Consider the following 27,292-nt stretch of genomic DNA (forward strand, 5'->3'; position numbering starts at 1 on the left):
GGCCAGATCTGCAGCGTCGTCGAGGGAGGCCTTGCGCTGGGTGGCCAATAACACCTGGACGTCGGCCGGAAGGCGCGTGACCCACAGTGTCCGGAGAGCATCGTCCGGGAAGTTGGGTCCCGCCAGGTTTTTTAGGTGGCGCAGAAACTGAGACAGTTTCATGTCTCCCATTTCTGCGCCTTCTAGGAGTTTCCTCGTCTTCTCCTCCTGGGAGGAGCTCAGGCGCTTTATGAGCTCCGTTTTTAAATAAGTGTAGGGGTTGTCCGCCGGAGGGTTCAGGATGATGTCCCTCACGTCGGTGGCGTACCTTGACCTGGAGAGCTTCCCGCAGATGTGGCCGAATTTTGTTGATTCGGAAGTGATCCCGGCTGCGTGAAAACTGCGATCGGCGATGCCGAAGAAGAGTTCAGGGTCCTCCGGCGTGAACTCTCCTAGCTGCACGGCTACTCGGTTGATTTGGGCCGTACTCTCCATCAGGTTCTGCTGCTGTTGTGGAGGCCACGTGTCCTGCGATGGTGGTGAGGGGCACTCGTCGGATGGTGCTCGTTGCTGTAGTGGCCGCTCTCGTTCCACGACCATGTGGCGTCTGCTGGTGCTCAGTGTCCACGAACTTCCGCTGGATCACGTCGGGGTCACCAATTTGTGGGATTGAGCAGGTGATTGAATGAGATTCACGCCAGTGCGGTGGTCGAATATTTTATTTCCTCTTCGAAGATACACTGAATGGTAAGTCCAAGGTAGATCGGGAGTAGTGTGTCCGAGGAAGGTAGAGGAACGACTGTCTAGAGATCGGGAAGAGTGTGGGCTTATAAAGGAAAAAGTGTAGGAAAGGGAACGCCTTTGGATCTCTGGTTTAGGGTTCGGAATGCGCCGGTTCTGGGGAGTTCCCCAGTCTCTAAATAATGGTTTATTGCCTGTAGATGACCAGGGTTTGGGGTGTTCCCCAAACTGATGATGGTCGAGAGGGTAATTAGCCTCCGAGGGTCAGGTCCGGGGCTAGACTCGGTTGGGGAATTTCCCATCGAGTTGATGGGGTGTCCTGGCGACACTGTCACCACACATCCGCTTCTCCATCCGCATCTCGTGATGTGCTTTGCCCAATTGCAACCGTTTACGGTGGTAATTAAACAATTTTTCAAGAAAATTGTCTTTCTATCAGACCTTTACGATTTGAACAGCAATACCATCTAACCATTATGACCCTCAAAAGGTTTATAAGACACTGGTCAATAAGTAAAATAAATAAATTTTCTCTGGACGAGTTAATTCTCTGAAAATAATTTTGAATCGTCTAATCACTCTTCAGAGTAATCAGGGTATTTGACAGCCAAATATTTTTTTACCCCGATTACATATGAGATAAAGGAGAAAAATTGTCTCATATTTTTGTCGAATTTATGACTTCTATTTCGCCACAGCGAGCGTGAAATTTGATTGGAAGCTCGTCAAAATAAATAAATACAGAAAAAAAATGTACTCATCACACCGTGCGGAAGCGCGCCAATGGTCAACTTTTAAATAAAGTCCGTTTTATTTCCCTTCTTCACCCCCTCCCCCCCCTACTTCACTATTCTACGATTATATGGGGGCTTTGAAATGCAAATTAACGCGAGTTTGGCGGGACAGCGTTCTCTCCTCAACCCGCCACCATGAAAAAGCGCGCAATTAGCGGCAAAAACAATCATGCCGTATTTGTCCGATACTCATTTTCCGGCATAGCCAACACATATACAGATATTTCATCCGCTCTCGGTACTCGTGACCATTTGTACATTGGTTTTTTTTTTTCAGCATTGTGATCGGTACGATTCATTCTATGCTCTCTCGAATTTTTTCAACAGCTTTTTTTTTTATCCTCCCCCTTCTCCGTACGAGCGATGACAATTAGAGTCGCGATGAGATTAACTCAGTCGAAATGAAAAATTTTTGTTCGCGATTTCATTGTGCCGGTAGTCCCCCTTTTTTTTTCATTTATTCGTTACGTTTGTAAATTCAATTGAAAAGTCGATGAAAAAAGAATTGTATTTTGCGAATAGCGATGGACAAAATAATTGGGTCGCGGGTATTAAAGGGTGCTTTTGTAAAAATATAAAAGTGATAGAGTTTTTTCAGTTGTCGTGGAACAAGGAAAATTTGCGAATAGGACTGCCGGAAAAACGAGGGGACAAATTAGCGAATATGTTAATTAATGGTGGGAATAAGACTTGCGGATGTTTTTGAGATTTGAGATTTCATTTCAAATTTGAAAATGACATTTCATTTATATATGGGTGACAATATCATTTGAAAGTCCCAATTGTCATCAACTGTCAAACTGAATGGGAGGTTCGCTTAACAATTTTATCTTAAATTGAATTGAAATTTTCAACATTACAAGTTTAAGTGTGAATTTGTGTATAATTATCGTAAAATTTCCAACAGTGAAGCTGAACGTGAAAGTAATATTTTCCGAATTTAACATTTCGTGCATGGTAATGAAAATATTTTTTTATACTGAGTAATTGCAAAATATTCTCCATAAAAATGTATTTTTTCGTCGAATGACGTTTTACTTAACTGCTACCGTTCGTACAGTTAAATTTGCCACTATTTTCTCCGTAATTTTTATTCAACCTTTCTCTCCACATGTAATTATGGGGATGTGGATCACTTGTGAACTGCCACAACCAAACGAATTCTCTTATTATACTGGCAAGGGCTAGTCGGTGATGGAGGGGAAGGTGGTGAGGGTGGGTGCCCTCTCAGTGCGGTTATTTTAATGAGAATCCGGCTCGTTTGAGGCGCCATCTTCCTCTCCCACTCGGCATTCACCGCCCGAACGAATCCTTTAATGAACGCCCGAGTAAATATTATTTCTGCTTATGTACTTGGGTAACTTAGTGTGTCTTTGGTCTTAATTAATAATGCTAAACAGCTTTTACGGTGGTTGTTGATAGCTAGTTTATATAACTTGACTCGACATTTAACCCAATAACATTCCATTTGCTTGATAATGTTGGGAAAATTTGGTTTTTAATATTTTCATGCTGAACGTTTCATTAAAATGATTTTCGCTCTCCTGAGTTGTTCCGTCGGACTTCCATGAATTCTTTCGTGTATCTTCGGATAATTTATGTCTGAAAGAGAGCGATGAATTTCTTATTATTTTTGACAAACGAAGAGCGAAATTTCTGTAACTTTTTCCAGCAAAATAGAGCCACATTGCAATTACTTTAATTTTGTTTATCGCAATCAGTTCATTTCTCCATTTTGGAGTCATTCATTCATTAGGAATTTTCACGCAACCCTAAAATTTCCTGCAACCAGGACTCACTCTGGAATTCCGAAAAAGAAACGTATTTTTTTATTGAATATTTCCCTTCGTGCATTCGAGTTTTTTTTTCTTCATGTATAAGACGTCACACTCGAAATCTAACAAACGATATCGCTGTCGAATAGGTCCAGCCCACCCTGTGCATATAAAATTCCCCCCCTAGCTATTCAATTCCCATCCATATTGGTCTTAGGAGTTAGGGAGAGGTTACGCACAGACTCGAATTTCCAGACTCGCTCGCATGGTTAACTCTCACAAACAGAAATTACCATTTTATTGGGTGAGTTTTAGCCCTGACGGCCCTCTTAAACCAATCCCCCAAACCTCTCCTATCCATTCCTCCATCTCGACTATGGTTGATTCGTTCGATCAGTGTCTCTCTTTTCACACTTGAGAATAAACTTCCCCTTCCAAACTTCTGACGCAACGATTGGAATACGTAATGGAGCCTGTGACCATTCGAAATCAATTGTTGAATCCCCTTGCCCACTAGCCATTGGCCCAATCTCTTATTTATCTCCTCTATTCCAATGTTTTTTCATCTTAAATTCATTTAAATTCTATTCAACTGCTTCTTTCGAGACTGATTGGCTGATCAATTCAATTGTCTTAGGTCTTTGTTTTCACATTGGTGGGTGGAAAGGTGAGAGGGTGGAGGAGGAGGAGGAAAGGCTGGAAGAGAGGGATTGTCATTGTAATTAAAGTGAAAGGTGAAAAAAAAAATCGGCCAATAATCAAATGGCCGAGACTCCACCGAGCGAAATTAATTGAGTCTTAATTAAAATCATCCTTTGATATGCTAATTCCTTAACAAACACTATCCTCTGCCTTTCTGTATATTCACTCTTTTCCTCGCGTAATTCTTTTTTAGCCTCATCTCTTTGATATGCCACAAAAGTGGATTTATTGATTTTACATTTCCAAATTTATGAGGATTATGATTTTTTTTTTCGTGCAATTAAAATGACTCCGAGACAGTCTGTTTAAATATGTACATCAAATTTCTTTTTTTTTATTTTATCACGAGCAATTATATACAAATAGATGTTTGGTTGGTGTAGCGACATTTCATGGGGCACAAATTGAAAGGGTTGTTGTCATTAAATTGATCTTAAATCATTGAAAAAAAATTTAAATCACCATAACACTAGAATTTTCGAGTTTCACATTGTTTGTCGCCTTATAACTTATTAATACTGCATGATATTGTTACGTGAATGTATCTCCATGTTACATTACAATTTCTCACACTTCGGTTTTTTTTTTCTTATCAATTTCACCGTCTGTTTCGTCATTTTCGTCTACGTCTCTAGAATCCGCCAGTTATCCACTTCAAACGTCTACGTAATCTACATATAAATTTATATATTTATAATATTTATAATATTTTAGATCCTCTAATAATAGCGATTCGATTTTAATCAGTTTCATTCTCGTGAAATAATCAACACACTCAACAAATCTTGAACTATTATCTCATCACGTCTGTCTACATTCTTCATCAGATCTTGGTGTTAATCGAGATAAATGAAAATTGTAGTTCATTTACTTGAGCTACTCTCTAAGTTATTCTCACCCACGTTTCTCTATATTGCACATTGCAACTCTTGACTCGAGAAACGTCTCCGGAATTTCCAATGATAATGGATCGAAGAGCTGTCACATGGGATCTGTATTATCGGACAGTTGTGACCGTGTGTCAGAGACACCGGTATCCTCCGTATTTCAAACCATCTGAAGGCCCTTGGTGAGACTCTCGACGTGCTCCTTGGCCCTCATTCTCAGGGCTTGGATACTTGATGTTCGTGGATCGTGTCCTGGTGGGCTCGGTGATGGCTGCACGTGGGGAACTGAGGTTATGCCAGATAGACCGCCGTTCAACGCTCCTAGGGAAAGTATAGACGAACTGTGAGTGATTAGTACTGATCTACATGGTTAATTATGAAATTAATGGTTCAGTGAGTACGATATTTGGTGTGTTTGTACCTGGAATTCCGTTGCCAACGGATGCAACATTTGGAGGTGATGGCAGTCGTCTTGGCGAGGTTAGATAGCTTGGATAGCCGGTGTGAGGAGCTGCGAGGAATCCTGGGAGGGCTGTTAATAAACCTGGTGGTGTTAACCAGGGATCACCAGGAAGACCTAGCGTCGGGGCTCCATGATTTCTGCGGAAAAATATCAAGCGTTTTTGAATATTATATCTGACTCGAGAATAAGTTTGGAGGATAATTCGGAGGCTGTCGAAAGGGCAAAGAATGTTCCTAATATTCCATGGAAAGACCTTTCTAACTAATGACATGACAAGCCAGTCTATACTTGAGAGTAGCGAATGCTGTGTCGAAAAGATAAGGAAAGCCCATCATTTTGGACCCAAATTTTCCCAGGAATTCGGCCTAATGGCATCGCTGGTCCTCATCAATCTCGTCAACTCTTGTAACAGGTGAAAACAACGTGATATCCATCCATTCTCACCTGATAGCTGCTGGATGATGATGATAATCGGCAATTCCCAGTCTGGCAGCTTCCATTTTCTCCTGCCTTCGCCATTTTGCTCTTCTATTTTGAAACCACACCTGTAACAAAGAGGTACCACAGTCAATAACCATTAATTTCCTACGTCAAGTTCCTTCCAATTTCTGTATTAGTATTGTACCGGCTTTCAAACGCTTCCATCCATTCCCAAACATTCAGCCTCAACATTCTTCATATTCAACAATGAACACGTGTAGTCATCAAGAGTCATTAGTGCCGTAGCACCTCTTAAACGGTAGCTCTTTTGAAGTATTCAGCGTCGGAACACATTATCCGAACTCACGGTATCTCGTCATCTCCTAATTGGTGGTTTTTAACAGACTACTGCCACTGCACTACCGCCCAAAGTACATTATCGCTGAGTAATCGGCAAAAAAAAAAAAAAAACTCGAGTTGAGTCACTCACGTGACCTGTTCACCTTCAAAGATCATTTCCACTATCTTGGCTATTCCCAACCACTTCCCCTGATATATTGGACTGCGGAAAATCGGTGAAACGTTGAAGGATATAACGAGACAGGAGGAGTCGATGGAAGTGGGTAATATAAGTAGTGAGAGAGGTTTTTTTTTGTATTGCTACTGCAGAGAAAAAAAAATAAAGGAAAAAAGGTGAAGGGGGAGGGGTTGAAGAGAAGAGTAAGGAGAAATGGGCGCGAGGAAAGCATACAGCCTGAAGGCGAAACGTCTGGGGCGGAGCGGGTTTGGTCCACCCCTAAACTGGCTAGTAAGAAAAGGCAAGAAGGGGAGAGGATAGAGGGATAGACGGGATTCGGGCTCCACACCCTTGCTGGGCATCAAGGAGAGTAACAAGCTCGAGGGCGAAATCGAAAGTGAGGGTTCGCGGAACGTTTGCCACAGGGAGGGGTACTCTCATGTCGGCCATGTTGATTTCTTCATTGTAACGTGGCCCTGCTATTGGCAGGCTTCATTAACGGCTTAAAAGGGGAAACAGTTTTTTCTCATGATTGCAATCATCCACGGAGAAGTGACGAGAATGAGAGGGAGAGGGAGGGGGAAAAAAAGGTGAATGAAGGAAAAATTATGATGAGATTATTATGGGCTAAACTTCCTTTCTTAAACCATCACGGAGTAATTCAATTTTCCTTGGCGCATTTTATCGTAAACTTGGAATCTCATATTTTCTTGTTAGAAAGTCATTTTAAAAGAAAATAACCCCAGCAACGGGAAAATATTATTTCGATAATAACTCCTGAGTAAATTCAATAGAGTTGTACGTCTTGGCGTTTAAGTTGAAAAGGCAAAATCATCGTCGGGGTGACGACTAAAGTGTAAGAGTCATAAAGAAAGTGGAGAAGGAAGAGAGTGGAATGGTGAGGGGGACAAAGCAAGCGCGTTCCTGTAGACGATATTTCCCAAGCTCATCAGGACGATATTCTATTTATGAAGAGGAGGCAATTTTCTTTCGGCGCATCGTTGAATGAGAAAAGACTATGGGACAAGATGCCATGCTGGAATGATGGGAAAATAAGCGAATTTCACTTTGTCCTCTTATTTTGGAGGGGGCTGACACTGGCGTACTCTTATCTCAGGAGAGACGAATGGCGGCGAGGAAGGAAGGATGAGAAAGAGAGGGAGTGAGGTATTGTAGTGCAGTGACGCTGCCCCCAGGGGGGACAACAGTCGCAGTCGCCAAACCGACGATTGGATATTCGGGGAGGATAAGTAGAAGTTAAGGAGCCAGTGTGGGTGGAGATGGGGAGGGTATGATGTTTTTTTACCTCGCGGAAATATAAAGAACTGTAGTAACGTAGTTTAACCTTTTTAGGTCATAAATCCATTACCGTAGATATTTGCCTCCGACGGCAGTGGAGTTGGTCTCACACCCTCCGACGGGCAGAATTGCTGGAAAATAAACTCATTTAAGGTTGATTTAACTGTTGAAGAATTGAAAGAGAATGAGAAGTCAATATTTTTTGTCTCCCTATTAAATTATAATTTAACAAAGGGCGGACTTTCAATGCTTGAATTTTGTCGATGTTTTAACAAATCAGCGAGCACTCTATGAACCATTGTCTACGATATATTGTTACGTGACACATTGAGTTATCCAACGGACGAAAAAAATTTGACAGAAGGTACCCAAGTACTCAAGAACGCATCCCAAGTGCTCGATATCGCGCGAAAAAATCACATTTTCAAAACTGTTTTTTCTTTCTTTCTTTTTTTTTTTTTGTCTCCTCACTTCTCATTGAAGAGGCACCAAACACCGGTCGGTATTATTCTGTGTGTTGGCTTGGGTACTTTGGATTATTGTCGTGAAATGGTATTCGAGACCGATTGACACGCAGCAATGATCACATTGTTGAATGCACTACGATGGGTACGCATTAAGAGATTTTACGCTATTGTTCAACGTGTTCTCACATGACCACTCGAAGCAGGAATGAGGAATAAATAGTGCAGGAGAAAAGAGTTGGGAAGTGTTGATGTGTCTGAACGAATTTCATGGTTGACTGCGAGTTTCTCTTTTGGGGATATGGATGGATGCCACCCGGTAAAAACCACCAGAGCTCGTCGGGAAACAACTCAAAATGGTGAAGAATTGATTTATAATTATTGCTTATTATTTTCTGAAATCCCACGTGCACTTCACAGTATGAGAACTCTGAACTACCGAATCATAATAATTAGACCAAGGGTTAATATGAACCCACCAGGGGAATGTAATTTCCATAATAACAGACATAAATCCCATCGGGGAAAACCAATTAGAAGAAGTTCCGCGAGGACTTTTTCATTTTACACTCTCAGGAAAGATCCCGCAGCAGTAAACTTCAAAATAAAAGTGTTTAAAAAAATACGGGAAAATGTTCGCACCGTAAAATTTTCCTTAACCCCAGTGCACTCTGGACTAACGTCAAAACATACGTAATTGTTATTGAATATCACTCTCCATGAAAAAAAAGGAATTCCATGAGTAATTCTCCACCTATTTGCGACCATGAAAATTTCAAGAGGACCAATCAAACGAAGATCTTCGATTATCAGCCGATATCACTTACAACCTATAACTGCCTGTCCACTTACAGAGCAATCCAGCGATCTTTATCAAAGCACCCACCAATCCAAGAGTATACCCTGAAAACATTTCATTGAACCAATGATAAAGCGAAGATATACCAAAGCGTGTGGTGTTACAAGCGTCAAATACGAGGGCGACTGTTTGCCGAGGGTTCAGCGAAGTCTATTATTCAACGTTGCTTTTTATACACAACCCCATGTCAAACTGTCTAGCTAAATTCAATCTTCCACCGTTGGTTCTCATCTACCCACACAAACAATTGTCATATTTCATCGTAAAATCAGTACCAGGCAATTCAATTTCCATTGAAACAGTATATCATCGTAAGGGGTGGGAGAGAGAGCGAGAGGGAGAGGGAGAAGGATAAATTAATTGCAAGTATTAATAGTTTCATCAGTTGAAACTGGCTGAACTGTTTTCCCTTGTGATGCGATGTTAGATAAGCATTTTGATAATGATCTGGCTGATGGTATCTCACCGCATGGGGCACCCGTTGCCTTTCAGGGTTTTGTCTCTTTCCAAAATGAATTTACTGTTCCCATAGTATACACTACCGACGGGTACGTAATCGGATCCCGAATGCTGTTATTGCATAGATGGTGAGTTGAGAACCACTGGGTCATGAGTTCCTCCAATAAAGCCACCCCTGTCGTCGCGTGTAATCACCCTTAAACACTCCAACGCTCTGCCTCTCCCCCCCACCCCTCCCTTTCCAGAATAGTATTCTCTCTCCTTTCGCTTCTCCCTCCCCCTTCCCCCGCAATACAATACTAATGTGCTACAAATAACATTTCAAACCGCGTATAAACGATTTTGCGCCTTTTATGACGGAAAAAAGAGGTGTAAAGGAGCGGAAAATCAAGGCCTCAAGGGGAAACGGGCCATCTTGAGTCAGACAAACTATCTTTGTTATTTTCAAATTCTTAAAAATCTTTTTTGAAAAGAGTCTGTAGGGAATGTAAGCTTTTTTTCCACCATTTTATTATATTTGTGTGATTATGTGAATTCTGAATGACGACAATTAACTCATCGTAGCGTCAACTCGTAAAATTTATGACATCTAGAATTTATGGGGACGACTATGAATGACGAGAGAGAATTTTGTTGTATGGTATAATAGTGAAATGAGGTCACGTTATGGGGTTCGCGGTTTTTTTTTCAAGTAAAAACAAATTAGCCGTATGGCCCAAGTATTTTGACACCGAGTATTGTCGTCACCGGGCAATTTTTTTCGTTTTCAATGAGCCTATTGTGCTTAGTTAGCTCACGGAAACATGTAAAACGACGACAATGTGACTGGCAAACGAATAGGTATACGATTGTTGATAAATGTTGGAATAATTTGTGTATATAAACAATGTAATTTAATGTGTTTTCAGTAGCAAGTAAAATTTAGTAACCATAGTTTATTTTTACGGTGAAAATTTTCACGGGAAAATATTTTTCAACGACAGACAACTCCGGGAACCGTAAAATGTAAATCTGTGTGAGTATCGGCACACGTTTGGGGATGAAATTTGAGAATGGCAACATGAAAATAATAACTCGTAATAAATCCCAGTGGAGTCATATTAGCACCAGGGACATACGCGTGGCCAAGTACAAAGGGTCGACCCTTCGGTAAACACTGTGACTTTTGATGATTATTAACTCAGCTAAAAGGGAATGAAAAAAGAGAGAGATAATGGTGAGCGTCACCCACATTCACAAATAACCTCCCTTCACACCGATTTGGTGAATGGGTACACATAGGCCTCTGGTAGACAGTAATCTGCTTCATACCCGGAGGCTGTGTTTCTCCTTCCCTATAGTTGCTCTCTTGGTGTATGTGCCACGTCGATATTTCTCCGGTTTCCGCATGAGAACCAAATTAATAGTTGCGACCGTTTCCTGGCGTCTTCCGATTTACCGCACCATATCTTCTGCCGGTGACAGCCATCTTTTCGAATAGTCCCACTAATTACGGACATGAGTTACTTTGTAGGTTGTGTCAGTGGGGGATCTAAATTAGTGGGTCGATCAAAAGAAACAGACGCTATTTGAGTGGGGGGGGGATAATGATCATTCATTTGTTTAACAGTTTACGGATATTTTTGAACCCTCAAACGATACCAAATTTCATAATTATCTAAATGTAATAACTGTTCGGTGCCAGTCAAGATGGGGGAAAAATGCTCAGTACTCAATGTTTTAAAAATAGAGATACGAATTTGTATATATTTTTAATTTTTTAAATTTTCGTGGGCGAAGAAAACGAAAAACTCCGTGATTTTCTCATTGTACGATCATTAACGAGTTAAACATTCGCCGTTGCAGTCCATCGAAGGCACCATATAAATATAAAGTTCATTAGTCAATGGAGTTGAAGCGTAATTCAAGTTCCAAAAGTATAAAAATTGTTACAATCGTGTAATAAAAAACCGGGAAAACATATTCCCTATTGTAAACCTATCATGATCTCAGGAAAGGGAGGGGGAACCTCTCGCCATCCCCAAAAAATTCTTGAAACGGATATATTTTCACAAAGTGACATTCATCCAGCGACACACGAGTCCCTATATCCCGAAAAAGACGGGTCCTTTTGCCTTTGTAAGAGATCTCACTGGCGGGATCAGTGGGACCCACTTTCGTTGGAAAGTTATGCATCTACCTACCTACTAGGTATACCCCCACTCCTCATCTCTTATTTTAGGGCGGTAGGTAGAGTGACGGGGTTCATCTTGCTTGTAAACGACAAGAAGCGGCTAGAAATTTGATCTGAGGGTGGATGTGATGTTTCATAAGGGAATTGTAAGTTGAAATAAGAGGGAAAAATTTAGCCGAGGTCGATGGTGGGAATTGAATACGTTTGTACCTGGCGTACCGACACAATAGTCCACGTAATTCGATTACAAGGACCGCCGGCTAATTGTTAATTGCCGGTACATGGTAATAGCACTGCCGACAAAGGATAATAAATAGATTTTTTTTTTTCCTATTTCATTGAGGGAGAAATATTAAAACGAGGAGTTTTTTTAATATGCGCACATGCGATTTATGAATTTTTAGAGTTGGGGATCTCAGTTGTGGGGAATTTTGTGGGAATAGTCAAGTAATTCGGGTGGTATAATCGCTGTGGCTCAGAATTTGATAAAGTGTAAATTTTTAATAACAATCGCTAGTTTTCTGGCCAGTTACCGAAATGGGATTGAAGAGGAACAACAAAATCAGACAAATTTAATGTTCAATAATTTCTTCTGCGTATCTATTTTCGGTTTCCCGTACCAAAAACTATGTTTCTCACCCTCTTGAGCGCTTTTTTTTTTCGTTATTCAGGGGTGTCTGCTTCTCTGAATGACACGTGTACCCCTCTAGCCCCCAAAACGGTGTTTAACAGCTAATCTGCCAAATGAAGTGTTTTTGTGTTTGAGCACAACACTCCGTCTCAATGGATCGGGCAAAACCGCCCTTGGTAAAGGGTTGCCGACATGATTGATGCTCGAAGAGTGAGGGAGAGGGAGGGGGGAACTGGCAGAAGATAGAGGTCGAAAGGGGCTTCGGTCCCTTTCGCTCTTCTCCTTCAGCTTCTCCCAGTTTTAGTCAAGCGCACACTGAATGAAGTACTTAATTGAGCGCTACAGTCTTCGTGGTTTCATGGACAGCTAATTTAGGGCTCGTATCCTTTCCTTTATTTCGGTAGACCTTCCTGGTTTTTAATCCTAGTTGTAGTTTTTGGGGGAAATAATTAGGACTGCACAAGGGTCAAATATTTTCGAGGGAATTGATGAAAAACGCAGCATTCGAAAGTCATAATTATACAAATTGAATAGACTAATTGTTTCAATCATTCATTAATTAGCTAGTCATTAATTCTTTTAATTGTTTTGGAATTGGTGATTTACGGGTTTGTCGAGTTGCGTTTGAATTCATTTTTAAACGTTTTTTTTAAATTTTCTGCTATAAATTTCGAGGATCTCTGAATTTTTATTTTTGCATATGATTTATAAAAAATAAAATCAAAATTATCAGACAAATGATTATCTGCATCGTTTCATCTCAATTAATCGCTACATTCGATCTCCATTTTCACGATAATATTCCAAACTCGGTGGAAAATGGACTATAAATCTCTTTAGTGGTTAATACCACGAACAATATCATAATTATCTACAACATCATCATCACTGGACGATCCTTAACACACTTCATGGTGAGATTAAAGCCATCGTCTGGGTCTCTCTTCCCAGTATCTCATTCTCGCCGTAACAGCAGGGTGTATACATGAAGTTAGAGGGATAGCGAGAGGATGGGATTTATACTACACACGAGAGAGGCTTGGGTTACTGCAACGAAAGGACCAAACACTGGCCCCGTAATGGAGTTTCCAAATATTCGGGGAGCCCTCGCTCAATTTCGAACAATTTGCATTTAGGGTGAAGCGCAATTAATAGCTGCAGGGGTGGGGAGGGTGTAAGAGAGGGTAACGAGGGGGTAGGGAGGAAGTGTGGGGAGGGTAGTGTTGCCCTGTTCTGTGCCATTCCACGCCTATTAACACTATATTCCACAGAGTTTAGCATATCGAGGGGGCAATATTGAGTTACCCGACAGTAATTATAATACTCGTTAGATGACGCTGAGAAAGTTAAGGGGGAAGATGCATATGTGGGGGGGGGGGGGTGAGGAACATTGGATCTTGTCTAGGGTGCTTCAGGATTTATATTTCAATGCTAATTGCATTTTCTAACAGAATATTTTTTTTTTAAATATATTGAGAAATATTCCGGGTCTCAAATTTTCTTCTATCGAATCAAATGATCAAATGTTTTGTCGACACCTGGACATGCGAAAAATTGTATTTCCTCGTTCTCTCATCGCAAATTTGTCAATTCCTCTGGCAAATGCGGGATTCAATTTATCACAACTCGAGATTAAATAATTTCTCATCTTTTACTGAGACAATTCCGTCCCGACGCGAAAGCTCATCGAGTGGTTTTTTTCCCCCAAAGATAGACTCAGATATCTTCGCATTATATTTTTTTTTCCCCCGCACGTCGTGACAAAACAGGTGTCAGAGATCTCACGGTCTCACTTATTTCTCGGGGTTCCTTAGACTCTCGCCTTCTCTGTTACACCCGATGTTTTGGATCACACTGTTCGGTCTGGTTTGGACTAACCCCTGGCATCATCCCCTCGACATGTAACACCTCTTGGTCCCAGCCATTATCTTATTTTACGCTTGAAAACATCACACGCCCTCGCTTACGTTCCAGCGGAAGGAAAGACACTATAACTAAGGGGACATTATGATCTTTGTTTTTCGGTGATATTTTTGCCGGATATTATGGTGTTTATGATAAATAATGGAATACGGGAGTAGATGGAGAGTCTTTTTCTTGAATTTTTTGAAGATTAAAAAATGTTACGGAAATTTTTGGACGTTTGACAATTTTCACGAAGCTCTTGTAATCGCCATTTTATGTGACTGATAGATTACATTTCCAAGTGTCATTTTATGATTTTTCTGGTAATTTTTACTGAGCCATTATCACCGCTCGTGCAATTTCTGTCCGAAGAAATAAAATCAATCTTCACAGCCAACACAAATTCATAAAATCTCATAAATTTAAATTGAATTGAATTAATTATTTCCCGTTAATCAACATTATTTACTATTTGACATCGGTACACGTAACGTGTCATGAATGACTAACCACGGGATGTTTAACTCGTTTGACTGTGGCTCAAGCCCAACAACATTACATTGATAAAATATTAGGGTAGAACGAACGATGTCAAATCAGTCACGCACAAGACGAATGTATCCATGACTGTTTGAGCCCCGAATCCTCCGAAAATACTCGTGATATCGCCCCGAAGGGTGCTACCCCCCTGAATTAACAAATGATCCCGACGTAATGTTCCTCTCTCTCTCTTTCTCACCTTCTCCTGCTCGTCCCATTTCCGAGAGTCAAAACAAAAAAAAAAACTGTTCGAGGGAAAGAAGCGCGTGACAGAAGTCCGAATTACCTTTCGGAAATTGACGCAAATCGTTGGATAATCCCCTTAGTCTCACGTCGCTTGAAGTACATAATATTCGTTGGTGCTGAAGATTGCTCAACCGTGAAAATATAAGCCCTACTCTCACTTTCTCACTCACTCGTGTGCGTGGAAATGGCGATATCTTGGGATGTAGTAATGATGCCAATATGTGTACGAGAGCGAACACATAAATCCGTTAACTGGGGAGAAATCGGTGAGAACCGCGACACTGGACGATTTTTATTATGCCCCATAATATGAGAATATGAGGGATGACGGATAAATCATGTTAATGGGGATCTGCAGCCGGATGGGGAATGTTCAATTTGTTGATGGAATCATTGAGAAAACTGTACCTCACAGGGAGAGAATTTTTTTTATCCTTCCAATGCAGTTATTTATATGCAGATAATAAAGAAAGTTATTAAAATGGTGGGTAAATTTTAAGGGATTGTTTTTAGGGAATTGTACAAGAGGGTAAGAATTTTTTGTGCACTTTTCCTGTTTCCATGCCGACAATTCAGTAAATAAAATCGACCAAAATCCCCCCCCCCCCTCCCGCCCGGGGGGTTACATTCGCGTGATACCCCGGAGACGTTAGAAACGTCTCGAGCATTATCGTTCATCCGCTGATTCTATTCGTAAATGACACTTGTAACTCCACCGTTCAAAAATCAAAGTCAAACGATAGAAATAAATACAGCGAAAAATTTGTTGGGATACGGCAGAAATATGAGTGGTCGCTGTGAATTGTTAATTTCGCAAATAGACAGTTCGGGTTTTTGCTCGAGAAAGGGAGAAAAAAGAATTGAAACCAAAAAGATGTGAAATTGAAGGACATGCAGGCGATCCAACTAGGAAATTAATTTCGGGCTACCGCGAAAAATCAATCTTCTTTTTTATTCCGCTTGTAGCTCGTCCATTCTCTCGCCCCCTCCCCGCTCTCGTCAAATCTGTCATTGGCAATTTCGCGTTCGAAATAGAATCACGCTCGAAATAGTTCAATTTACTAGGCCAAGTGAAATATCTTCTAATTTAAATGAGACCGTGGCACGCGATTTAAATTAAAAGGAAAAAAAAAAATGAAAATGGATGACTGGAAATTACCCGAATGGAGAACAAACTCATGCCTTTGGAATTAATTTCAATCCATCAAATCTCAACCCCTCAAGTTCGTCGGAAATGTAGAATTCTCACACATAATTGAATGAAACCACTGGGAATTTTCAATTTTATTACGCCAGAGCCACTAAAAAGGGCTCGTTACGCATTTTGACAGATAAAATCCTCAATTTTTGGAATTTATCGAGACATTTTCGTTACATCTTCTTCACCCATTGCCAATCCTCGAGTTGATTCGTTTCAGGAGAGAGCAAGACAGGGGCAATCGCGCCTGATCGCGTGACAGAAATGGTAATGCGCCCCCCCCCCTGCTCCCCCTCCCCCGCGACAATGGGCCGTGTATAATGGATCGGCGTCGAGGCCGTCCCGCGATGCTTTCACCTTTCCACTCATCCCACCCCTCCAACAAACGAATAAAAAAGACAATAAGAATGAATACGCCAGGGAGGAGTGAACGTACAAAATTTTGTGGCGTAAGCTGATTTTGAATTTATAAAAACAATTGTCATGGGTCAGAAGGAGTTTCTGGATTGGAATTGCACCACCAAAAGAAATCGCTGAATTTTATATAGATTTTTTTAGAGATTTTCCGAACCCCGACGGTTCTTATTTTAAGAACCCACAGTAGTAAGTTTTTGCGGAGTGAAATTTTGGGTAAAAATTAGACCACCGGGGGGTGAAACGAGGGACGAAGGTGAGTTTTATCACGAAAATTAGCCTTCCGAGTCTCATTTTTCCAATAAAACTGGACCGATAAAGTGATTGATTGGCATTTCCTCCCACGTTTCACCCTCTAAAGGTCTAATTTTTATCAAAAACTTCTTTTCGTGTGGTATTCGTCGGCCGTCATCGCAATCCAGAGCTCTTATTCTCAGGTATTACAATTTAATTGAAAATACCCTATGAGCCCTATAAACATAGTGAAATATTATTGGCCCAGCGCAGGGATGAATCCGATCAGTGTCCTGGGTATTCCCCTCCCAAATGCAATTACAGAATGAGGAGAAAAAAAAAATGTGGGCGGATGCGCGCTCCCTTGTGGTTTCGACGCAAGAGGCAAGTGCGCGCGCATTCGCGGACAAAACGTTTATGGTTTAAATTGGATGGTGAACGGTGGTGGGTGAGGGATGGAATCCCACTGCCACTGCGGATTTCAGAATAAATTAGCGAGGATCGGGTGATATGGCGTCGAGGGAGAGAGGGAATGATATTCCAGGGGATTTAATGCACGTGCTAAACACATCCCTCCGTCGTTCATTCCCCTCCTCCAAGCCACTGTCATTCGATAATACCGATCACTGAAATCGGGTTTTGCCATGTGAAGGTAAACAGGAGTGCCGCGAGCACGTCCGCTAGTTTATCGCTTGTACGGAGATACCTAATCATCGAATTAACTGTCGTATACGATGGATGTTGTTGCTGTTTAACATTTATTGGGAGAATAAATTGACATCTATTACATCAGTTAATTTGCGCGAGTTTTCGTAATCATTTTGAGGGACTCGTTGATGAATGAAGAATGGGGTAATTTCATGACTCTTTATGACATGATAATTTTGATTGACGCTAGATGAATTTATGGAAAATTAACCGAGATTAAACTGAATTAAATTAGTTATGGGCATAACGACAATCAGGAGGATTTTTCAAGACCTCAATCTGGACATTTCAATGGAATCATAATCCATTTCAGTTGGAAAAAAATTAACATGTCCACTTGATAAATAAATAATTCTTAATTTCTCGTCTTTTCCTTGATTAGCTATTAATTAATTACTGCCCTTGTCGTGACCCGCAAACTCTCGATTTTTAAAGCGTCAACAACTTAATAATAGAAATGGCAACTTGTCATGTTGTAAATAGATAAACACGAGAATGATTTAATGTTAACACTAAAATTTATCAGTTGAGCTATACTTTTAAAAAACCGTAACTCAATAAACCCGAAAATTGAATAATTACCCATAATCTCTGTAGCCACAAATGACTTCCACTGTAGTGTCCCATAAAATCCCAATCCTCGAAACCTCAACATTTGAATGTAAAATGGAAATGGCAAATCCTCATGTGGTGCAGCACTCGTATAAAACTAAATTAAATTAATTACGTGCGTGACAGGGATAATACCACGCAGTCGCGTGCGTCGACATATCGATTAAGCCAGTAAACTACAAGCCCTATGAAAACCACTGCATCAGCTGAAAATTCACTCTTTCCACCTAGACCTTTTCATTTCCATAACATGAATTCATTTTTCCGGAATAGTGACTTTATCCCACTATTCCTAGAAAAAACCCCTCGTAATTTAATTTTTCAAATTAATCCCCGTCGGATAATTGCCCCAATTCGTGTCATTCTGAGTTACTTATCCCCTCGAATAAAAAAAAAAAAAAATTGAGAGAAGTGGACTCAAGGACACACAGTGGGAGACGTGCCAAACGAAAGAGCTCAGTAAAATAGTAATTAAAATTTTTAATTGCGTTTAGGAGCCTCCTGTCGTCCACTGTCGTCTCATTCTCTCTTTCTTTATCCCCTCAACCCCCTTCCCTCATCACTCCCTCTCACTCTCCCGTAAAACGACAAGACTTTTTCCAATTTTCACAAAGTGGAGTGACGCTTACTCTTCTCACTGCTTTTATTTTCGTTTTCTCTCTTTTTTTTCTCATTCCGTCCCTTTCTATCTCATTCCACTAGTACCAACCGCCCCCCCTTCCCCCCTTGCTGTCCCCCTGTTACTCTGCGTGTGCATCACTCTTTCCTCTCCTAATCCCTTAAGCTTATTACTCGAGATAAAATAAAATAGGATGAAGAAAAATAGACAAGTGGAGGAGGGAAGGAGAGAGCTGAGTGATTTCGTCATTTTTAATTGACAATTGATAACGCTGAGTGTCAAAGTCTCATGCGAAAAGTTTATAGTGATAGGGTGAGTGAGTAGGGTGGGGGAGGTAGGTAATTAAGGAGGTTTTTACTGCATACGAATGGTAGGAATACCGAATTTTTAAATGCTAATTATTTAATTTTAGCATTTGGTGAATTACGAGGAAAACTGTAGGTCAATTAAAAAATTGAAATTATCCTTTATGAAGTAATTATTTTCTTTTTGTATTTGATGAATAACATTCACTAGAAATATTGGTAGCACTGGAAAATTTTAGGGTCTATGGATTTTGTCACGCACATAATTAATTTAATTTATCTTAATACGATTACCGAACCACATGAGAATTCGACATTTCAATTGTAAAGTCAAATGTTAAAGTTGTGAAGATTGACATATCGGGTCACGGCACGGGGAGTGATTCGTTGATGAAAGTGATTATGTTGAATGATTTAATTTTATGATTAGTTTAATTACGATGAAGAGAAAAGGTGCAATGAAAATTGAGCGTGTTTTTTAAAAATAAAATGAAAAATTCTCCAGCCGTGAAATAAATTGTTGATGCTGACGAGAATTCAAGAAAATTGAAATTAAAATTAACTAAAAAATTGATAGGTCCTTCAAATTTAATAATAGTTGCAATTTTTCAACTTGTCTCCCAGTTTTGTTATTGGTAAATTAACAATTAAATTTACCTGAACACGGACTTCCGGTAAATTGACCTTCACAGCCAGCTCCTCACGCGAATAAACGTCCGGATAATGTGACTTTTCAAAAGCTCGTTCGAGTTCATGAAGTTGATAAGTCGTGAATGTTGTACGATTTCTCCGGTGTTTCTTTTTGCTTGGATTTACATCGTCACAGTTGGCACCCAGTTCCTCGTCACTTCCACCACCCGTTGAATTGCAAGAGTTCTCACCTATAATTTAATTAAAAATCCTTCATTGGGTTGAAAAAATTTTGGGGGACTTCAAAATAATTCAAAATAATTTAAATTATCGTCTTGCTGTTCTGGAATAAGTTTCATAAATTATGCTTTGACATCACAACCTAGACAAGTCTCTCATCTCCCCAAGAAACCGTAAATTTTTTATTGTCTTTGTAGTATTCGAAATATTACAACTGTGTAAATCCAAATGAAGAACAGAGATGCTGATTCTCTCGGGCACAACTCAACCAGTTTTCGATTCTAATTTTTTTCAACTCCTTGTATTATACGAAAAAGAAATATGAGATTGTATCAACGGCGAAGTGTGTAAAGGGGTCCTTACCAATGCCCAGTGAAACGTTCTAGCTACTTAAGAGATTGACACGTGGAGATAGGATAATGGACTCGGCGGACGAAACGTTTTTTTAACCTCTAATGGGTGCTCTCCTTCGATCTCATCGATAAATTTATCTCACAGGGAAAAAGCACTTGGCGTTATTACAGTTGTCTTAATACTACCTTTTGGCTCCGATTTAATCGAGTTAAACTTTGAGGCGATCGCTGCTGATGGAAGCATCAACTCAGACGAAAAAAAAAATTTCAATCGAGGTCTGTTAGAATTAAATAAATCGCAAGGTACAAATTTTGAAAACTAAATCCGATGATGAGATGAAGATTTTTCGTCGCAAATTTTTTCTACACGGAGAGAACTCCAGTTCGATTACCGATTTGCGAAGGTGACTGGCAAAATTTGGGTGGCGGTACCCTGATTTTTCACCGATTTTTCCCCCACCCACTTGAATCAATAAATCATTCAATGAGTTTAACATATTGAAATTATAATTTCAATAATTAAAGAGAGCAGGAAAAAAATATAGTGAAGTGTAGTGAAATTTTTAATGATTTTTTAATCCTCTGGGATATGAAATTGTTTTATTTTCGGGTGTTTCATGAGTGTCGATTCGTCACTGGTACGTCGACTCGCTTGAGAGGATGCAGCCTTCGGAGGAAAAATAAAATGAAACATAGACGAGAACTCTTAAGAGGCAATGGGTGTTAAATAGAGAGTTCAGCCTCGCCGCCGTCAAAAGACCAAAGAGGATTAAGGAATTTAGTCCTTTCTGCTGCTGACTTCACTTTGAGTCTCGTGTTTAGCTTGCATTCGTTTTTGTCAGATCGTATTTTTGGTGCTGTTGAATAAATTGATAAATCTTCAATGAATTAATCAAGTGCAAAAATAACCGTTGTTTCGGGATCCATTACTTTAAGGTTTTGGGAACGAACCTTCGCCATCTGTTAAATTTTACAACAACTTTATTATTTGACTGTTGTCAACCCGAGTTTAAATCTTGATATTGATCTGGCAAAGTGCATTTCTCAAATCTTAATTTCATACGCAAATTTTTACAGTGGAAATGAGGTAAAATAAGAGAAATTCGAAATCCCCGAGAGTATTTCAATGAAAAACCTCTTAAGCTGTCATCGGATTTTACTCGCTACCTTTCTACTCAGTATAACGTTACATTATTGTGCACCACCTATACATTGATTTCGCTTTTGTGCATATGTCCTTGGCACACTGGCATTCCTCATGCGAAATTCAACTACCATCGAATATATGTGTTTGTGTATTTGCCAACGAGGAAAATCAAGCTGTCGAGTACAAACAATCTCATGTCAAGATACAGCCTCTCAATTTCCCCCCCGTGGAACAGAGCATACCTCAAAGGAGTTTTCTTCATTTCATTTTAAAATTGTTTTCTCTCGATTTCTTGCTATTGTCATATTGCAAAAATTCTATTATGAAAATTTCTAGCTATTTTTGAAGAATCGCTTTTGCTACATTCTTAAATAAGGATTGAGCTCATTAAAAAAATGGCGAATTCCATCGAATTTTTCGAATTTTCATCCCACAATTGAATTCTAAAAATCCGATAAATTTATAAATTATGTAAGAATGGCCCGGATAATGTTCACTTGCAGCCTCTAACCCCATTAACATCTCCCACCACGAGTGCTCCTCTCTCGTAGCAAAACTCCCTCCAAGTCGATTATGCCGCCGGAAAACCCAACGAAAAAAATGATACAATTAAATGGAAAATTGTGAGTCCTTGCACACAGGCTTCATTATAATAGTAATCAGCGCCTACCATGCCTCGTTATCGCTACCGGTTAATAATTTAATTGTTTGGTGGCGTGCTAGGCTTTATTGGGATATCTCTGGTGGCATCGGGCTGCGGCGCGCGCTTCCAATGTGTCGAGCCGTCGTCTGCACAATACAATTGAGGGAAAGCTTGCCTTTCCTTCCACTTCCACATGCACTCTCATTTCACCCGAATTTTTTGGGTACAAACGGCAAAGGGGTACCTGGAGAATTTTTTTTTAATAAAATTGTTCGACATCGAACGCTTACACAGCGATAGAAGAATATATTTTTCTACAAATTGCACGCCTCAATATATTGCCCGACGTTGACATGGAGATTTTATTGATAAGTCCCAACTTCGACCCCCCGAATGCCCCTATCTAAATAACAATTGGACGGGTAGAGGGCAAAATGTGGAACAAAATGACGTTTTGGTGCAAAAGTCCGACTTCGGCGGCTGATTTTTGTAATAAAATTAATTTTCGTCCCTCCTTTCACCCCCTGGAAGTCTAATTTTTACCTAAAATTTCTTTTCGTGTACTCAACAACATTGTCCCCACAATGCGACACCTCATCCCTCAATTTCCTCTCTCATGCCCTCACCATCCTCCGTCTCCATCCACTGCAATCGCCAGAAGGTGAAAAAAACCAATCACTCCCAAAATTGAGTTTGTCTTCTTTCTAACGAGTTGAAATTGATAATTGCTCGTTACCCAATTGCAATTGCTCGTGCCTCTGGTATTGATCAGTAGTCTGGGGGTATCCCAGCTAATGTGCAGTAAGACCGGAGTGCATGTTTGATTCATCCATAACAGGAACGGTAATTCGTTTAAATCGTTCTACCGATCTAGAGTTTGATCAGCCGTGAGAGAGAATTTCACGTGACGGGAAATCATTCAACCGGCATTCACCCCGTCCTTCGAGAATTTTTCCAGTGCGACTCGTCATCAGACGATAATTACAAGGCATTTTGAGGATGAAAAATTGGGAATTTACCAGACAGAGATTTCTATTCCCCGTTCATTCTGATTGAGAAAATTTGATCGATTCTCAACATCGGTATGCGGTTGTACCACCTTCCACCGCGTGATCATGCGGGTGTTGGTGGTTGTGTATGTGTGTGTATGTGTGTGCGCACACGGGGCGATTCGCTTCCGTTGGCCCACGTGTCCTAGCAACCGAATAGGGAGAGTCGTTTTATTCCCAGGTGTTGGTTTTTATATTTTTTTTTTTTTTCGTCTCGAAAGTTAAATAGTGAAAACGGAAATTATTACGCTACATTTGTCTTTTTTAAATGTATTGCTTTGATAATTTTTTATTATCTTCGTGTAAATGAAGATTTTTCTACTATATTCCAAGGATGGGGTTTTAGTCAGGATAAAAGAAATTTTCTCGAAATATTTGGAAACAAAAAATGTTGAGATTTATTGGAATTTGATTTAACGATTTTACAGAACCAAAAAAAATCTGAAACAAAATACGAGCATTGAAAAAAAATCATCATCGGTGATCATCTATTCGCAATAACAAACTTAATAAATTCTGATATTTTTAATCCAGTACAAAGTTCCATTAAAGCATTAAAAATATGAAACAAGATATCCCTTCATCAGATCTCCAATAATAAATAATGTGATTACAGTTACGATAAGAGTTTTAATGAGCCCAGAGGATTGAATAATAAAACCCCCCGAAGGTAAATGGATTGAAGCTCGATCCGATTAATTTACTTCGATAAGTTTGATCTCGCACGCTTGTACATGCCTGGAAATGTTGGCCTGTCTGTAACTCAACTTTCTATTTTTATTTTCAACATTCTACTCTAATCCGTTTTCACTGGTTTTTTTTTTTTTTTCAACGACGTTTCATTTCGGCAGTAGTCCCTGGGAGAGTGTGACTTATGGCCGAAAAAAAACAAGGTATCCAGTATAAATGGGTATGAAATTACACGTAATTGCCTCGGTGGGGCCCGTGGCAGTGTCACGCGATCAGTATTACTCGGTATTACCCCTATAACAAAGCCTTTTACGACTGCCACCCAATGCACTTTTACCACATTTATGCTTATACGCCTTCAACTCACCCCTCTATTACCATTGCTCGGTGTATTTGTATTGGTACGTCAGACCGTTACATTCACGATCTTCTACAATACAGACATTATCCCTTCCTCGAGCTATTGCACAGGAAAAATCAATTAATTTTTACTTTCTCACCTACTTAGCAAATTATTTCAATTGATTCTTCAACAACAATTATCATTGATCTCACGACTTCCCTTTTCTGCTGTAGAGGCATCTCCTCAATCTTCTAAGACTCTGTCTGCAGAAATTAATTTTTTTTGCTAAACAATTGTTATTTTCGATTGCAAGACACTGCAGAAAAAGCGATTATTTTTAAATTGGAGTATCTCCAAAGTGGCTGAGTAAAATTTGATAATTCGAACCCCATTTTCAAGATCTTGTGTAAACCTTCAAAATGAAATGTGTTTTACGGAAATAACGTCGTTAGTAATTTATCAAAATTAATTTAAAATATGAATTTGCAAACAATTATGCAATTATTACGTTCATCACAAGAAATTGGAAAATTGAGGAGAAATGTTGGGAAAAAGCCCCTTAGGGACAACTTAGCCGGTCACCAGGGGTATCGCTCTTCAACAAATTAGTCGTGGCAAAGCGCTGCACACCACACACTCTCCCGAGAGAGATTGTTACGTCGATTATAACGATTTTCCAATTATACGCTGACATTGTCCCACGATATCTACGTCAGTTTTGCACAGTGTACACTGTCTCCAACTTTCCATCCTCCTATTTTTTTTCTCACTCTGAAGCACTATTTTGTTCCATCGATTAGCGTCTCTCGCGTTTTCACGATCACGCACTGTGAAATTTCATTCTTCCAGTTCCACCGATAAAACTACCCATAAAAATTGTTCAATGCATTTGCCCCATTTGTCACAGTTAAATAATTTTTATGGTAATTTTCAAGGACACTTTCGCGCAACAAGGATTTTTATCACTTAAACTTTATAATTTCAGTTCTATTTTTATCTCAATTTCACGATAATTTGATTTTAAAAAATTCTGAGTTTTAGTTTTTCATTAATCAAACAATTTATAAAATATTAAAAAATCCAAATCATCCTATGTCTGAATAATATAATAAAAATTTATAATTTTTGCTGATGAAATCCTGTAAACTCCCCTAACTTATTCAGAAGTATTTTCCCTCACCCATTCATTCCCTTTTCTTCTCTCAATTAAAATTAACATCTCCATTAACTCGAACGTCGATCAACATGACGAGCCTCTCACCCGCTGTTAGATTAATATCTAAATTCCGCCTCCAGTCCTAATTAAATATGAATTATTTACGACCAGTTGGTAAAACTGGGCATCAAGAATACTTTATGAATTGTTTTAGCCTCGATTTTAATACGCATGTGGGTAAATCTAGACACGCGGTCTAACTAATTCTGATTATCGTCGTGATTAATTGCACAGCTACCCATTTGACCTGTTCACTGAGGGTGGCGGGAGGGGTGAGGAGGGAGGCTTATTAGTCAACCGAGAGGGGTACCTTGTGCACTCGCCGTCGGACTACCTCGCGGCTTATGACGAGGGGGAAAAAAAATATTAAAACATATCAGATAAGAAAAATAAAAAATAACCTAATTCCAATTAATTATTCACCCTTAAAACAGACCCCAAATAACAACTAAAATAATAGAATTTCTCATTAGCAATTGTCCCGTCAACGTGAATGTCATTAATAATTATTTTAGGATAATTTCTCTCGGATAAATAATGGAACAAAAATTATTTTTGTCTCGATGTCTCGTTGACTCGATTGCATTGATTTTCTTAAAATGAATAAATTACCGGTACTCTCTTGAGTATCCTTCCCAGGAAACTGGATATCCCTAGTCCCCTCCTCCATCTCCTGATGATTTCTCTTCTGTCCTCTTCCGAGTATCGCATCGATACTGTGCCTAGGAATACTATTAGACGGTTTAGGCAGTCCCAAATCTTCGGAATTCGATGCCCTCTCAATCATCTGTTCAGACTCCATAATCAATATCACCAATCACAATTGCATTAAAAAAAAAATCCACAACGAGAATCAATCTCTCGCGTACTGTGTCATTGTCTCCGATTGTTCTAATTCAACCCCTTATTTGACCGATGCAGTACCGCGTCCCTCGATCAACTATTTCGGCTGGTATCACTCATAGTTTAAAAAAAAAAGATAAAATCAATGCACTTGATAAAATCAATGTAACTGATTTTACAATTAAAACAACACTTCAATTTGGCAAATTATCATTGCAAATTTATTTATTACTCGTTCGTTATTGATTCGCGTGATTATCACGCGGTTTTTACAACTGTTATCCGACGTTACCGGGACCGTGTTGATCGTGCGTCGTGTGAGCATGCACTAGGAGCTGATGGAAAGTGGTGGCTCACGCTTAGGGGTTAGACACGTCACACATACTTGACTGGACTGGATGAACGGAGAGAGCGAATTGGGGGAGGAGAGTGGTGGCACACGCCGGTTTACGGTGGGGTAAAGCAGTGATGTCGGTTCTGTTATGTTCTGTTCTGCAATATCCCCCAGTATTTTCTCACTCCCTCCCCTTTACCCTCCTTCCCTTCGCCCCTCAGCCATCCAGAACGTAGGGGAGAGGGGGCGGTGGGCGTGGCTGGACGATGGCCAATGTCAGGTACGTCCGCCAATGCCGATAACCAATGGTGAGAGAGTATCGCGAACATGGCGAGTCAGTGGTGCTCAACTCTCACTTCAACTAATGGCTGGAGGGGGGTTGGGGGTGGAAATGGGTGGGGAGGGGGAGGACGGGGGAGAGATCCAGTGGAAATGCGTTTTACGGTGAATTCTCTGTCGGATTCACACAAATGCCGTACGATTTCTGTCGCTGTCTCACGGGTGGGGCTAATTCGCGGGTTTGGGGCGATGATAACGGAAGATGCTGGTGCGAAAGGGAGAGCTGAGAGTGGATATTCAGGAGGATAAGTTTGGGCTTCCGTGATACTACCTCTGTGCTCAAATGTATTTTCCCTCCCCGTGTGCTCTTGGGGGAAATTGTTAACTTTTGTTTGAGGATAAAGGAATCTTGGGTGAGGGGTGGACGCATGCGCTAGGGGGATGGGGAGGGTGGGTGATTCTTGTGGTGGATTTCTGGGGTGACGGGTAATTGTGGGGAGTGAGAGGGAAATACTGAGTGCAGTTTTCGAGGCTGAAAATTTAGGGGGAAGAGGGGGGGGGGGCTAATCAGTTGGAAACTG

General features: G+C 40.2%; 2 protein-coding genes across 7 annotated transcripts in view; one reads left to right on the forward strand and one right to left on the reverse strand.

The window, feature by feature from the left end:
• The window catches only part of LOC135173075 (homeobox protein orthopedia-like), a 115,321-nt gene that overhangs the window by 41,000 nt on the left and 47,029 nt on the right, over positions 1-27,292 (forward strand). The window lies entirely within an intron of this gene.
• Positions 4,296-26,623, reverse strand: LOC135173082 (retinal homeobox protein Rx1-like). 2 transcript variants are annotated; one of them, XM_064139707.1, is made up of 5 exons: positions 25,868-26,623; positions 19,602-19,825; positions 5,786-5,886; positions 5,300-5,478; positions 4,296-5,199 (listed from the first exon to the last, which is right to left on the reverse strand). In XM_064139707.1, the coding sequence occupies exons 1-5, from the start codon at positions 26,055-26,057 to the stop codon at positions 5,039-5,041; spliced, it is 855 nt and encodes a 284-aa protein (XP_063995777.1). In that variant the 5' UTR covers positions 26,058-26,623; the 3' UTR covers positions 4,296-5,038. The 2 variants fall into 2 exon arrangements, with proteins under 2 accessions (XP_063995777.1, XP_063995778.1); XM_064139708.1 differs by having other exon boundaries at positions 5,063-5,219.

This window comes from Diachasmimorpha longicaudata, chromosome 2, assembly GCF_034640455.1.
Source record: "Diachasmimorpha longicaudata isolate KC_UGA_2023 chromosome 2, iyDiaLong2, whole genome shotgun sequence".
Classification (NCBI taxonomy): Eukaryota; Metazoa; Arthropoda; class Insecta; order Hymenoptera; family Braconidae; genus Diachasmimorpha; species Diachasmimorpha longicaudata.

What these genes read in the sequence shown, in the direction of transcription:
- LOC135173082 (XM_064139707.1), bottom strand. Translation starts at nt 26,057, where the DNA reads ATGGAGTCTGAACAGATGATTGAGAGGGCATCGAATTCCGAAGATTTG. An exon ending in GGATACTCAAGAGAGTACCG is followed by an intron (nt 19,826 to 25,867) that starts GTAATTTATTCA and finishes ATTAAATTATAG; the next exon opens with GTGAGAACTCTTGCAATTCA. An exon ending in TACCGGAAGTCCGTGTTCAG is followed by an intron (nt 5,887 to 19,601) that starts GTAAATTTAATT and finishes TCTTTGTTACAG; the next exon opens with GTGTGGTTTCAAAATAGAAG.